We start from the raw sequence: 15,815 nt of genomic DNA on the forward strand, positions 1-15,815 counted from the left end.
TCGAGGGGATATGTACATCCATATGTTCATTGCAGCATTGTTTATAATGGCCAAGATTTGGAGGCAGCCTGGGTGTCTGTCAGTGGAAGAATGGATACAGAGGAGGTGGTACATATATACAGAGAAATATTGCTTAACCATGGAAGGGAATGAGTTTTTGCCACTTGCGGCATCATGGATGGACCTGGAAGGTATTGTGCTGAGTGGAGTGTAAGACAGATGCAATGTGATTTCGCTTATACGTAGAATCTAAAGAACAAAATAAACAAACAAAACAGTAACAAACTCATAGATGCAGAGAACATTTTGATGGTTGCCAACTGGGAGGGGGATTGAGGTGTGGGTAAACAAAGGGGACGGGATTAAGAAGCACTACAAAGTAGTTGTGCGAATGTTGAATATAGCATAAGGAATATAGTCAATAACATTGTAATCACTATGTATGGTGTCAGATGGGTACTAGATTTGTTGGGGTGCTAGATGGCAGGGTTTGGAGGGCAGTGTGAAAAAGGTGAAGCAATTAAGAAGTACAAATTGGTAGTTATAAAATAGTAATGGGGATGTAAAGTAAGGCATAAGGAATATAGTTAATGATATGGCAATAACTATGTATAGTGTCAGGTGGATACTAGACTAGCCAAGGGAATCATTTGTTAAATTATATAAATGTCTCACCACTATGCTGTACACCTGAAATTAATATAAAATAATATTGAATGTCTAGCTATAAAACAAGTAAGTCATGGGGATGTAATATATGGCATAGGGAATATAGTCAATAATGTTGTGATAGCATAGTACAGTGTCAGATGGTCGTTGGACTTATCATGGTGATCACTTTAGACATATAAATGTTGACTAACCATGGTGTACCCCTGAAACTAACATAATATTGTATGTTAGCTATATTTTTAATAAAAATCTTTTTTTTACAAGCTATGGTGATAGAGAAAGTGTGGTATTGCTCCAAGGATAAACAAATAGACCAATGAAATGGAAAGCATCAATATTCTAGAAGACCCCAAAAACATGCCCATGCACATGTGGATTCTAGATTTTTTTCACAGCGCGACAGTAGAGCAGGTGGAAATGACAGCTATTTCAATAAAAAAAAGTCCCAGGGCAATTAGGTTGTGATATGGTTTAAAAAAAAAAAAAGGGTCTTTGTCCCTGTCTCATATTATTTATGAAATAATGACTGAAAGAAAGGTAAGTCTGGTATAGGAGCTGGCTGTGAGCCAACTGACAATAATGAAAAGTCTTTTCCTAATGATTAATAAATTCTGCTCAAGCCTAGTTTGAGAAGCTACAAGATGACATTAACATTTTTAACCATGTGCCTTTCAAGGGAGTAAGAAGAGAGGGAAATTGCTATAAAAGTGGAATGCAGATGCTCCTGGAATGTAGGGATTTGCAAGTACTATTACCAATCAGTGCATTTAAAAGAGCAGTTGGAACCTTGTATATCTCAACAGTAGAGGAAGAACTTCTTCCAAATCAATACCCAGGGAAGGGCTCTCAGGCAACACTTTTGTTTTCTGTACCCACTGCTTTACAGACTCTTTTGTGACAAGAACATTCTTTTCTGTTTGCTTTAAAATAATATCAGATTTTGGAAAAATGCACAAATAGTATTAAAAACTTCCACACACCTTTCACCCTCAATTTCCCAAATGTTACCATGTTGCTTTGCTTGCCTTAGTATTCTCTTTTCCTTTCTCTATCTTTATATTTTTCTAAGACATTTGAGAGTAAGTTGTACACATGATACCCTTTTACCTTTAGACACTTTAACATGTATTTCCTAAAAACACAGACATTCTCTTACATAATCCCAGTAGAATTCTCAAAATCAGGAAATTAACATTGATACATAATCATTATGTAATTTACAGATCTTGTTCAAAATTGCTAATATCCTGTTTAAGATTCTTCTTTTAAATAGTCTCTGGCTGTGGCCTTGGTGAAATAATTCCCAGCCTTTTCAGGAAGATGCAGCCATCCACTCAGCACATGCAAAAAGAATTTGAGCCTCATTGATTTTCTGGAAAATGACACTGAAACCTCCTTTTAGCTACGCATGCAGACATCTGCCTTCCCTGAAAGAGACCCCAAAGGAAGGCTCACTCTATTTCCCAAAGCCTGTGTTGTCAGAGAAGATTCTAAATTGTTGCTCCTTGGTGCAGGGCACTTTCCTGCTGCTTTCCTGATTCCTCATTAGACTGAGAGAACCCACATCAAAATTATCCTGGAGGATGTTTTCCTCTTCCTCTCACACATAATAACAAAATAGTTTCCTCTACTTCAATTTTAAAGCAAAGGGGATTCACAGGGCTTGTGGGATGTACTGGCTCCTACAAGCAGGTTATTCCATTCCCCACCCCTGAGACTATGGCTGTTATAAAGGAGTAATAAGATGCCAAAGGGTAGCAACCTAAATAAATGCCCATCAGAAAGGGGCCTGGATAAATAAATTCTAGCATATACAATCAATGTAATACTGCGCAGCCATTCAGAATAAGTTGCAGCTGTTTATATTCTAAAATAACTTAAGCCTAACAATAGAAATTAATTAAGTCATGTTGACTCTGCAGAGGAGAATTGGGGAACTTGGGGAGATAGAGGTGGAGGGGAGACATTTATAGTGAACCCTTCTGCCGCATCTGAGATTTTAAAAAATTTTACCAAGTATATATGTTATTGTTGGGAAGGAATTATGAATAGTAGAATAGTAGATAGGTAGCTAAATGATAGATAGATAGACAGATAGATAGATGATAGATAGATAGATAGATAGATAGATAGATAGATAGATAGATAGATAAATGAATAATAGCTAGGTATAAGACCAAAAGTTTGAAAAACAGCAGGTTCCATATTTTCCAGCTGCACCTTGTTTTTAAAGCCATCAAGCCTTTTCCATTTCCGCCACCGTTTAGTCCTCTCTATTTAGCAAGAGTCGTATCATCCGCTGGGTAGTGGAGATACAAAGCAGACTGACGCATGGATGGACACACTCTCAATAGAACCGCACAACATACACAGCTTCCAACACGTTTTTAGACTTGTAAGTGTGTGAGGTGGAGATGAGGCAGTCTACGCTCGGGCAGTCTAAGCGGGACCTACCGCCTGTCCCGGGGATCAGATTGGCACTACCTCTCTTCACCCTTCCATTCCTTCTGCCGCCTTACTCCCCACCCCCGCTCCAGACCCAGAGCACCCAGGCGACTGGACTGGCGCAAACTGCAGCCTACTTGCGCCACCACCCCCAGTGCTGCCTCGTGACGTCAGGGCTGAGCGAGGGGGCGCCGCCTGCTGGGTGCCCGCCCCTCCCGACCATGCGGCCGGGACTTGCCCTTTAAAAGAGCGGGGGGCCTACGCCAACCGCGCCACACCGTGGGCACTAAGACACACGGCCGCTTTCCTGGAGCATCTTCGTCTCGCCTGCCGTCCTCTTCTCGCTCCACTGGTTCTGCCACTATCCTTTTCTGCGCGCAGATTCAGGCGAGCCGGGCCATGCATCCGGCAGTGCTTCTCGGCCTCCTCGGAGCCACCATGGTGGCGGGTGAGTGGGCGCGGCGGGCCGTTCAGCACCGTGGACAGCGCCAGTCTCCATCTTCCCCGCCGCTCCCGGCGTGTTAAGCTGGAGGATATTGGGAAAGAGGAAGGGTTAAAGAGAAGGTTTCCCTCTCTTGCTGCAGGTTCTTAATTTCTTCTCTTCCCCGGGTGTTTCCCTTCAACTCCCCGCCCCACCGTCTGACTTGGAAAAAGCCAGAGGGTTTCTTAGCCCAACCAGTAGAGTTTGCCTTTTCATATCTGAGTTTTCCTGTGGATAGGGAGAAAACGTGCCAAAGCCTCCAAGGAAACCTCACGTTTTGCGCTCACTTCTAAATTGTGCTCTTTTTACCCACCCGTCTAGAGAGGCGCTTTTATAGTCTTATTCTGTATCTGTATTTAAGTATTTGTTTGGCTTTTTTACAGCCAGATAACCAAGGAGAGACAGGAGTGCATGTAATATGATATCACTTGGCACCTGCATATTTAGTTTTGTTATTATTATTATTATTCTATAAACATGATGAAACAAAAGTAAGTCTCCTATATATAAGATATCCTATTTTTCTCTTAACATAATAATATATATGTGTATGTGCGTTCAGGTATATGTGTGTACAAGTTTAACGTAACGGTTTTCTGTATTTTGTATTTGCGTTTCTGGAGAGAGGTAATTTCACATTCAAATTAATGCATTTTTAAGTTATGAATGGAAACTGCAGTAGATATTTTGAGTTTTGTATTCCAGAAAAAGAATAGAGTATGAAATAATTACAAAATGTCCTTGGAGTAATGAAAACAAAATTATTTTAGTCAATTTGGGAAAATGATTTTTTTGGTCTTTTTATTGAGGCATCATTGACATAACAGGATGAAATTTTAAGTAGTAGATATTTGACAGTGTCTCTTTATGTGTGGAAGAATGTGGGATTAATCTTTCAAACTATTCTGAATCTCAAAGAAATGATCTCTGGGGATTTGAAAATAAAGTGTGTGTGTGTGTGTGTGTGTGTGTGTGTGTGTGTGTGTGTGTGTGTGTTGAAGTAAAGTCACTATGAGTTTGAGACCACTGAGAAGTAAATATGTCAGCACCAGATTAAACTGGAGGTTTTCTCCAGCTGTTTTAATGACCTCATAGAATTTTTTAAAAATCTGAGGTAGAAAGTCCGAACTAGAATTGAGGTAATGCCATCCAGGAATATGAAGCTTTCATTGACAGCAATTACTGGATCTAAAATGTAAAGAGACAAAAGGAAAGCCAGTGGTAATTTATTTTATTGCAAGCTACACACATTAGGAATTTCCTATAATGTTTGTCATTCTTACAAATCACCTATAAATGTTCTCAATTTAATTCAAGAAAACCAAACAAATTAATTTAGAGTCTTTCTGGTGAAAAATATCTTCAGAAATGAATTGCTTAAGAGGCTAAAACTGTGCTATATATTGTGCTAGAATACAAAACAGTGACATTTGTGAAACTTACTTAACTATAGTCATAAAATACTTATGGCTCTCTTATGTAAGAGAATATTTTAAGAAGGGTTCATATTTTAATATCAGCTAACATGGAGACATTATACTCTTTAAATTTTTTTTTTCATTGAGCTATAATTCACACGCCATAAAATCCACCCTTTTCAAGTGCATAATGTAGTGATTTCTAGTATATTCACAGACTGTGTGGCCACTATCAAATTTCAGAACATTTTTATCACCCCAGAAAGAAACCCCATATTCGTTAGCAGTCATTTTCCATTCCCACCTCTCCCCAGGACCTGGAAATGAGACATGGTAACCTTTAAGCAGAGCTTGTTATGTAGCAAAATCACAGGGCTGGAGGGGCGGACCTCAGGAAACCATATGGTTCATTTCCTACCCTTAAGAGCTTCTGGAGGGAGATCCACACCTTTCTACTGTAGCTACTGAGCACTCTAAAAATTAATACGAGTGAAGTAGCTACATGATAGCCATATTATACCAGGTAAGATGGGTTCTGCATTCAGAAGGGCTTGCTTAACTTGTTATTTTATAAATGTGTTTTCAATCTGGGATCAAACGATAGTCTTATGAGAGATATTAATACTTCAGACATTATTCTCAGATTTATCATACAATATTATTTGAAAATTTTTCTACCATCTCACTACTTCATTTTAACATAATCATTGGGTTTCCTTTTGTGCCCCCTGAATCTTACTTTATACAAAAATAAGGTACACTGCTTTAGGGCAATCAATATGTCTTAGTTATTACTTTGTTGTCACAGATCCTATTGGAGGAACTACATTGGCACTTAGATGTCTCAGCAAGATGCATAATACACTTTCGCAAGGAGACTCTCATGCTCCTTTCCATCAAAAGATGTCTGAAGAGCCTCCATCAGAGAAACAAGTCTGTTCTGTAATAATAAACATGAGCTACAAATTGTTTAGAGTAATAAAAGAAAAATATTTCTCTCCCCCCAAATCTAATGACTGTTAATACTTTGGCAACATCAGCACTTAATAAAAACACCTATTTCACATTTGTGGGGGAAAGAAAAGAGGAAAGTTTTAGCAAGAAACTGCAATACCAAAGGTTTAGTAAAGCTAGATTTTAAAAAGGCAACTTCTAGTTTATTAGAGGAGGAATTCTCTCATTTCTTTCCAGAGAATTTTACAGAGTCCAGGTGGAAAGAGTAAGTGCCAAAGTGAGAATTTGGGGGATAAAATAATAGTCCAGTATATTGGACCCTGGATGCTAAAGAACCATCTGGATCTTGTCTGAACTAGATTTCAGGAAGAACATGGGAGTCTTTGTACCTTGTTGGCAATTTCTTAAACATTTTACAAATGATTTTAACATGCTGGATTACTTTGGGCCTCTTAAAACAATTGAAGCAGATCCCAGGCCATGGTTTGAAAAGGAAAATTCGGAAAGGTGAATAAATGGAATAGGTGTTTTATTTCTAGGTTGAGCCCTGTGATATGTAATTGATTGGAGGGGGAGTAGTTAAAGAGGCTTGGGGAGCAAACATTTTGGGAGGAAAGGTCAGGTTGCTGGTTATAAATAAACTGCATTTGAGTAGCTTCCATCTCCGATGTTTAAGAGTTTTGCCCTTGCTCCAGCTAGCTTTACTCCTGTTTCAGGGACCTAGAAAAATTTTCTGCAATGAGCTTTTTCTGCCATCATAGCAGTTTCTCCTCCAGGAAGTACCACGAGAACTGTAGAGAGGGGCCTATATGTACATAAATGCTTTTGAGCTTCTCCAATGGAAAAGGCTTAGACAGAACAAAGTCAAAGTAAAAGGTAAAAGGATCAAAGCAACTTTGAAAGAATAAAAGAAGGCACTGAAAAATTAAAATCAACTGAAGCATTTCCTAAGAAGACAAACACACTTCGTTTGCTGGTTTAAAATAAGTTGAATCTCATGAAATTTAACTTAAGTAAATTAAAAATTATCCTTTTGAAAATATCCTCATAAATTAGTTGTTAAACTACAATATCCTCATAAATAATTGTTAAGTGCCTATTTGCATATGATATTATGTACTTGGTGATCTACTAATAGAATTAGACACCTCCCATGTTCTTTACATGGCTGCAGACAACGTGGGGGATGATACAACACTGATTGATACAGATGCATAAGCAAGCTTGTTCAGGTAAAGGCCTGGAAGTGAAAAGATGAGGCAATTAATTACATAAGATAGTCACAACCATGTTTTTGTAAAGGCAGTGAGTTTTGGAGAGAATGTTTTCTTGAGGACAGGAATAGGCAGAGGGAATCACAGACATTTACACATTTTGGGTGGGCAGAAGAGTTGAAGAAGGCACCCTGGATTCATTTAAACTAGGTTGTTTCAAACTTTTTACTGAAGTATAATATGCAAACAGAAAACTGTACAGATCGTAAGTATAATTTTTCATGCTTTGAGCATACCTATGTGATCAGATTCCAGATCAAGAAACAGAACATTACCAGTAGCCCAAAATCTCCCCTTGTCTGTGGTCTGGATTTGATTTAGACTGAGTATAAGATAGCATATTTTTCCAAATCATGTTTAGGGAAAACAGCTGTGTGTGTGTGTGTGTGTGTGTGTGTGTGTATACACGAAATGGAGACAGTTATGGCTCCTGGAACAATCATCTCCAGCTATCTCCACTCTGCTCAACACGGACTCTGCTCCTTTCTCCAAGTAATGTGTGTGGGGGATGGAGGATGATTTTGTGAGTTTGGGGTCATACAACTTCCAAAATCAACGCAACTCATTTCCCATTCTTTTTCTCTTTCATAGCTGTCAGTTCTATGCCAGTGGATACCAGGAATCACAATGAAGAAATGGTAAGTTGAAATGAGTCTAGAATCTAGACTGCAATGCATTCTCCCACTCCTTATTATACCAAACCAAACAAAATAAAAACAAAAACAAACAAACAATAACAAAAAGACAACATCGTGTTAGAAAGCCAGGTTTTCACCCCTGAGGGAAAAGGCAAGGATGCCCCTCCTGCCCTCAGTCTCACCTCCTTCCTGGATTTTTAGTGTCTCTGAGGATAACTGTATCATCACACCATTTTCCTACCAACATGTTGAGAAATGGGTGTTTTTTTCTCTTCTTGGGGTGATCTTAGTCCAGTGCCTTCTTGCACTGCCCAGGAGAGGCCTGAAAGGTTTCATTATGGTCCTGTAACTCTACATTCCTGCCCCAAGGATTCTGCATCAGTACAGATCACATAGCCAAGCATCTCTGGACAGTAGCCCTGGGTTACGTAGTCTGTCATCCCAGTGACACCAGCTTTTGCCAACCTACTTTTGGGTTTTCCCCCAGGTGACTCGCTGCATCATCGAGGTCCTCTCAAATGCCCTGTCGAAGTCCAATGCTCCACCCATCACCCCTGAGTGCCGACAAGTCCTGAGGAAGAGTAAGTTTCCTGCACTGTAGGAGATGTTTGTCCCTTGAGTGGTCCTTGCTCCTGCTCCCTCTACTTCACCTTCCACTTTACCTCCAAATAAACTGGGGGCATAATGCAGTGGGGGGAGTATAGACTAGACTAGTATCTGTAGGGCCCCATGGACAGTGGAAGGAAGTTTCTCTACCACTTCCATCCTACATACATACCTCTTACTGAATTTCTCCCCAACTGTCTTTTCCAGCCATTACCGGGAATGAGTGAGAGCAGGGTCAGTCTCTACGCAGGAACTAAAGGCTGCTCCTTTGGGCAAACCAATCCTGCTACCTCTGTTCCCTTTTCTTTGTTTACCAGATGGGTGCAAAAGTTTGGGTTCTGTGATACTACGTCATCAAAGAACCATGATTGCTAGAAAGAGCTGTCAAGTGCAGGGCTCTGCTTGCCTGCCAAGATCAGATTCTTAGCCCTTCAGCTGAGAACATAGGATTCTGACCTCTGCACAGCACTAGTTGTGCCCTGGGGTCTTTTGATGTCTGTTGAGAGAGCTCCAGGGAAACAGGTAAAAATCAAATGACCCATGTCTATCAAGGACCCTGGAAACATTACATCCATAGACCATAAAATGCTGAGGTCAGGAGGATTTAAAAGCTCCTCTGGGGTTGTGGACTCAAACATCAGCCAGGGCCAGCCAAACAGGTAACATAAAGAAGTAAGGCAGAGCAGAGTACAGCATTAGGAATAGAGACAGGGGAAATGTAACAGCTCTGTGCGATGTCAGAGGGATAGTGAATGGGGGTGGGGGGTTGTCACTGTATGAGGGATATAAATGATAAATGTCTAACTATTACATTGTTTTGTGCACCTGAAACTAATAGGAAAAGTTATAAAAAATAAAATAAAAGTTGTAATAAAAAAATTAAAAAAAAGGAGTAAGGCAAGACAGGAAAGGACTCCCAATCTGGAGCATATAGGCCCCTTTCTAAGGGAGAGCAGATATTTCTCAGCTCCAAATCTATTTGGAGAAATACAGACTCTGTAACCAGATCTTGGTGTTTTTTCAAAAGAAGTTAAAATTGGGATTAAAAAAATTTTAAAGCACATCTCCTGGTACTTAAGTATTGCCTCTGAATTCAAATTTACTAAAAATGGTATTCAGGCCAAACAGAACTTACTTCTGGGCTACCAGTTTGTGACTTCTGTCCTATTCGATTCTAGTTTTCTCTCCCATGCTGATGTATCTTAAGTTCATCCAAAGATTGGTGGAGCTTTCAGCCAAATGGCTGGATGAATTCCCCATACCTATTCCCTCTCCATCTCCATTTCCACTCTCTCCAACATGTCTCTAGAGCCAGCAGACACTTACTGAGCAAACGGGCATTTGGGGAGTAGGAAAGAAACATTGGTTTGTGGCTTAAAGAGACCTTGGTGAATGTGTAGTCCAATTTCTTAACAGATACAAAACTCTGTCACCAGGTTGATTTACTCATCTTTGCAACATGATAGGGATGGTTTTCCCCTTTGCTTCAAAGTAAGAGTCAGCATTACACCTTAGTCTTAGCACATGACTGTGTGCTGCTAATGACAGCCCTTCTCTGGTCTCACCTGCTGGGTCTTCAAGCTAAATTTAGGAGAAAGTGCTAAGCCTCAAGCACAAGCTGCTACAGGCGGCACATGTTTAACGGGGAAAAAAATGAAAATACTTCTGTTCCTGACCAGCAGGCAGTAGGAATGGAGCCACACAGCCTCTGCCTGGGGAAGCTGAGATCCTGTCTGATCCGTAGCACTATTTCAGCTGACTCTCAGAATGACGTCAGTATCTAACCAAAGCCTCCCTGCTTACCTGTGCCTACCTGGCCAGCCCCGCAAGCCTCAATGCTGCAGGCACCACCACTGGCTCTCAAAAGGCAAAGGCGCTAGTGAGGGGCCAGCCTACAGGTGTCTGGGTGTGAAAGGTCAGGGACACTTCAATTGTCTCGTTTTACAAGAATATTAGCATGCCACGCTGGGCTTTAAGCAGAGAAGTACGGAATTCCACTATTTCTTGCACACTTTTTGCAAAACAGACCAGTTTTTTCTATTTCTATCAGAGCTGTTTAATAGAAGTATATTGTGAACCACAGATGTAATTTCAAATTTTCTAGTAGCTACATTAAAAAGTTAAAAAGACAGGTGAAATTAATTTTAATAATATATTTAATTTTATCTAATGTATTCTATCAATATACAATTTGTGTACATCCAATATATTTATGATATATATTTTAACATTTAAAATATTATCCTTTCAACATATAATCATATGAAAATTTGAGCTATTTTGTATTCTTTTTTTAATTTTTACTTGAAGTCTGGTGGGTATCTTACACTTATAGCACCTCTCAGTTTGGACCAACACATTTCAAGTGCTCAATAGCCACAAAGGGCTGGTGGCTTCCACAGTGCACAGCACAGGTGTAGACCCAGAGCTCTCAGCGGCCTTGGCTTCAGGCTTTCTATCTGAACTCAGTGACGTAAGTTGAAATCCAAACCTCCCAGCTAACAACTCATAGAGTGTTAACTGCATATCTGCTTTCACAAGATGTCCTTGAGTTAAGAAGGATTTAGTAAAGGAGCTGTCGATAGTTGGAAGAGATGAGAGAGGACAGAATTCAATTAAAATATCAATTATACCATCCACTGTTGACTCATGAAATGCAAAGATAACTCAGTATACTGATCTTCATCCTCAACATTTGAGAACATGTTGGGCAGGTGGGACCTGCGTGAAGGAAGAGTAGGTCTTTCCACTGGTGTATAGTTTTCTCAGGGAAGAAATATACACCTTTCTTATCACCAAACACTACGTTATTAGGTTGATGCAAAAGTAATTGCAGTTTAAAAGGTTAAAAATAATTGCAAAAACTGCCATTACTTTTGCACCAACCTAACATATTGTCACTTACTTCTAGGTTGAGTCTACACAGTTGATTGGATAATAAAAGTCTGATAAACTGGCCAGCCCCACAAGCCTCAATACTGCAGGCACCACCACTGGTTTTTAATTAAAACATTTTCAATCCTCCTTTGAATCCTGATATTTCCCATTTTGGCTAACTTTATTAAGCTGGACTCTAGTTAGAGCTACTAACACAATGATAACTTTTTAATTTCTTCTGAGAGCAAATATGGAAAGAATAGTCCCGAATTACACCTCTTTGAGTCTCAAGGTCTCAGTCTGCAAAAAGATGAGGTTGAACTAGACACATTTGAAGGTTTCCTCTGGTTCTAAATTCTAATATTTCCTAAATCCATGCTTGGATTTCAATTTGATCATTGATAATACCAATGAGAGATGCTGGTTGGGTGTTATGAAAAAATAAAAATACAGAGAGTTTGTTGTTAGATTGAAACACAGCCAAGGAGCTTTCATACCATTTGCTTTTCAAGGGACCTGAGTATATCTTTTATTAACTTAAAAAATTATCCAGGTGATGTTCAGAGCCTTTAGGATTTGTAATGATCACTGATGCTGGTGTTTGTTGAACCACAGGCAATTCTGACGTTATACTTACTCTTTTAAATCTTTTATTATAGGTAGAAAAGAGGTTAAAGATGAAGAGAAAAATGAAAATGAAAACACAAGGTTTGAAGTAAGATTGTTAAGAGACCCAGCTGATACCTCAGAAGCCCACAGGCTTTCCAGTAGGGAAGACGCAGGAGTCGCAGGGGAGACGGACAACCAAGGCCCATCAGTGGCCAACAAACAGGGAGGTGGGCACAGCCAGGAGGGAGCAGGTGAGCCCCAAGGGACCCTCTATGCCTCTGACAGTCAAGAAGCAAAGACACACCGTTCTGAGACGAGCGAGGAAGAGGACAGGGAAGACGAGGAAGGAGAGAAATACCAGAAAAGGGAGCGTGGGGAAGGTGGCAGTGAAGAGCAACACCTGGAAGAGCCAGGAGAGACACAAAGCTCCTTTCTCAACAAAATAAACCAGGCTATGGCTAAGAAAAAAGAGGAGATAGTGTCCAGATACAATACACCCTCTGCCAGGCTGCCTGAGGAGAAGACACACAGCCGGGAGAGGAGTAGCCAGGAGAGTGGAGAAGAGACAAGGAATCAGGAGAAACACCCCCAAGAGTCTAACAGCCAACTCAGGAGCCTGGAAGAACCTGAGGAAAGTGAGGAAGACACCAGCCTTGAGGTGGACAAACGACTCTTGAGGCCAAGACATCACCACAGGCAGAGTAGGCCCGATAGGTCCTATCAAGAAGGGAATCCTCCCTCTGAGGAAAGGGGACACCCCAGTGAGGAATCTGAGTCAGACATGGGCATAACCAGCTTAGGGGACAAGACGGACCGTCATCCAACCCACTACAGGGCTTCAGAGGGAGAATCTGAATATGGGGAAGAAGTGAGGAGTTACCCAGGGGTCTGGGCCCCCAAGAACCTGGAGGGGAGACAATATGGGGGCAGAGGAAGTGAGGAGTACAGGGCTCCAAGGCCTCCTACTGATGACAGCCTAGTGAAGGAGGACAAGCGATATCGCCCCAACTCAGAGCTTGACAATATGGCACATGGATACAGTGAAGACAGTGAGGAAGAGAAGGGCCCTGAGTGGGGACACCGCCACAGAGCCAGGGGCAGGGAGCCTGGTGCCTATTCCACTCCAGACAAAGCAGAGAAACGCTTCTTGGGTGAAGGACTCTACCGTGTTCAAGAAAACCAGATGGACAAGGGAAGGAGGCGTCCACAAGGCGAGTGGAAAGAGCAGGGCAGAGAGGACCTCAACTATGGTGAGGAAATGGGTGAGGAAGGAGCCCAAGGGAAGTGGCAGCAGCAGGAAGTCCTGCAAGACACTAAAGGGAACAGGGAGGAAGGTAGGCTTCAAGGCAAGCAATATGCTCCCTACCACACCACTGAAAAGAGGAAGAGATTAGGGGAGCTGCTCAACCCATACTATGACCCTTCCCAATGGAAGGGCAGCCATTTGGAGAGAAAAGACAACATGGATGACAATTTTCTTGAGGGTGAAGTGGAAAATGGCCTGACCTTGAATGAGAAGAATTTCTTCCCAGAATACAACTATGACTGGTGGGAGAAAAAGCCCTTTGAGGAGGATGTGAATTGGGGATACGAGAAGAGAAACTTTGCCCCCAAACTGGATCTGAAAAGGCAGTATGACAGAGTGGCCGAACTGGACCAGCTCCTTCACTACCGGAAGAAGGCAGCCGAATTTCCAGATTTCTATGACGCTGAGGAGCAGATGAGCCCACATCGCGTGGCCGAAAATGAAAAGGACAGGGCTGGCCCAGGAGTTCTGACAGAGGAGGAGGTACAGTGTGGGGGTTTTGTTTAAAATTAACTTAAGATGGTTAATGTTAATATGTTCAAGACTGTCTGATATTAATGGGGAGAAATTGGTGGGAATTAATGACCATGATGATGTACCCCTAGTAACAGAGTGGAGACAACTTCTGAGTTTGATTTCCACCTAACTTCTAGCCATTGTCCACGTCCCTGCCCACCTCTTCCTATTGCAGTGTTTCTCAGTCTTGGCCGCACATTGGGATCAGCTGGAGGGCTTGTAAATTACTCATGTCTGGGACCCACCCCCAGAGATTCTGTCTGTTTGGTACTGGGTGATGTCTGGGCATCAGGATTTTTTCAAACTCCCAGGTGGTTTCAGTGTCCAGCCAAGGTTGACAACCACTGTTCTGGTGTCTTCCCTTATTTGACTTTGCATCACCATTTCCTGGGATAGGAAAAAACAGATGACAGAGAAATTAGTTGCTTTGTTCTATCTGTGTCAGCTCGTGGCCTCTACCAACCAGAAATTTGCACCTGGGAAAGGTAACATTATCAGAGATGTACCTGCCTAAACAATGTTTTTTCCTAATATTGATTATTATGTAGGTCAGTGCTTCTGAAACTTGAATGGGCATCAACATCACGAGGGATTCCCAACCCTCAGAGTTTATGATTCAGTAGGTCTCGGTTGGTACCTGAGAATCTGCATTTCTGACAAGTTCCCCAGTGGTGCTGCTGGCCAGGGGACTACATTTGAGAGCCACTGATAGAGGGTGTGTCAGATGGCCTCATACGCATCAAAAATTCCCCTTTCTGTTCATACTGCTTTAAACCATAACAAAATAAATAGATCTGGGACCTCTTACTTCCGTTTTTCTGTGTTTTCTAGGAGAAGGAACTTGAAAACCTGGCTGCAATGGATTTGGAGCTACAGAAAATAGCTGAGAAGTTCAGTGGTAAACAAAGGGGCTGATGGCCATTGGCGCCAAGGGCCATTTTAAGAAGCAGCCCTCACACTGTCTGTTTTCCACTACTTCACTGAAAAACATCGTTTATTTACCCAAAAGCAGAAAGTAGAATTTAGTGCTTAACACAATTGGAAATGTCTTTAACTTTTGCCTGAATGCTATTGAAAATAAGAATAGCATGACTTGTAGCATATTCTTTCTCGCAAAATTGACCCATTACCATGCTTGTGACAATGACTGCTACCATCCTTGAAAAAAATATGTCTGTTTCCATTTAAATAATAAAAGATTTACCTGAGGCCAACAGCTTCATGTCCTCAGCTTCCTTTGGGCTAACAGAGAGGAGAGTGATTTTCAAATCTGGTCTTTAAATTCTAAAAGACTGCACTAGGATTTATTCATCTTTGGATGCAGAATAGAAAAAAAAAAAAGCCAACCTTTGAAGGATATAAAAAGAAAGAGATCAGGAAAAGACATCTTTTCCTCTAGCCTGGAGAAAGATTAAATAGGCTTAAAGAATCTGTTTCAAAAAACGGCCTAAGATACTACTTTTGAAATACTATTATCTGGAGAGCTCTGGGAGTAGATGGCCAACAGTCAGTTTTCAGGGCCGAGGAGAACGCCTGGATAATGGGAAGAACGCTGGACTTGGAATCACAACATCTGGGCTGGTCCAGACAGATGCCTGGACCCTCAGGGCCTGTCTGACTTTTACTGTGTAAGGAGACAAGGCTGTGACTTGGTGACCAAGTAGCTGTGTGACTTTGAACAAGCTTCTTTCCCTCTCTGGAGCTCAGGTTCATCAGTAAAATAAGGCTGTCTGTCTCACTGGGTTGTTATGACGATGATAGGAGTATGCAAAAGACTCGGAGGATGGGCTTGGCAGTTGGCAACGGTACAGGAAATGCTGGCTGCTGACATTATTATGCTCTCAGCTTCTTAGAGTAAGACAGTTGGACAGCTTCCCCTTCTCTCTCCTCTGACCTGTCTTTTCATTCCTCATCAATGGTGGCTTCTACTTGGTTGATTTCTACTGTTTTGACAGTTTAGGTAAAGAGCTGTTGTTCTCTAGGAGGCGGCAAAAATAAGTCTGGGTATCACGTATGGCT

General features: G+C 41.4%; 1 protein-coding gene across 1 annotated transcript; it reads left to right on the forward strand.

Annotated features, from left to right (window-relative positions):
* The first annotated feature begins 2,973 nt into the window (after positions 1 to 2,973).
* On the forward strand, positions 2,974 to 15,012 carry CHGB (chromogranin B). Its single transcript, XM_019734917.2, has 5 exons — positions 2,974 to 3,565; positions 7,836 to 7,882; positions 8,370 to 8,463; positions 12,025 to 13,763; positions 14,628 to 15,012. The coding sequence occupies exons 1-5, from the start codon at positions 3,517 to 3,519 to the stop codon at positions 14,709 to 14,711; spliced, it is 2,013 nt and encodes a 670-aa protein (XP_019590476.2). The 5' UTR covers positions 2,974 to 3,516; the 3' UTR covers positions 14,712 to 15,012.
* Positions 15,013 to 15,815: the final 803 nt, after the last annotated feature.

This window comes from Rhinolophus sinicus, linkage group LG13 (assembly GCF_036562045.2).
Source record: "Rhinolophus sinicus isolate RSC01 linkage group LG13, ASM3656204v1, whole genome shotgun sequence".
Lineage (NCBI taxonomy): Eukaryota > Metazoa > Chordata > Mammalia > Chiroptera > Rhinolophidae > Rhinolophus > Rhinolophus sinicus.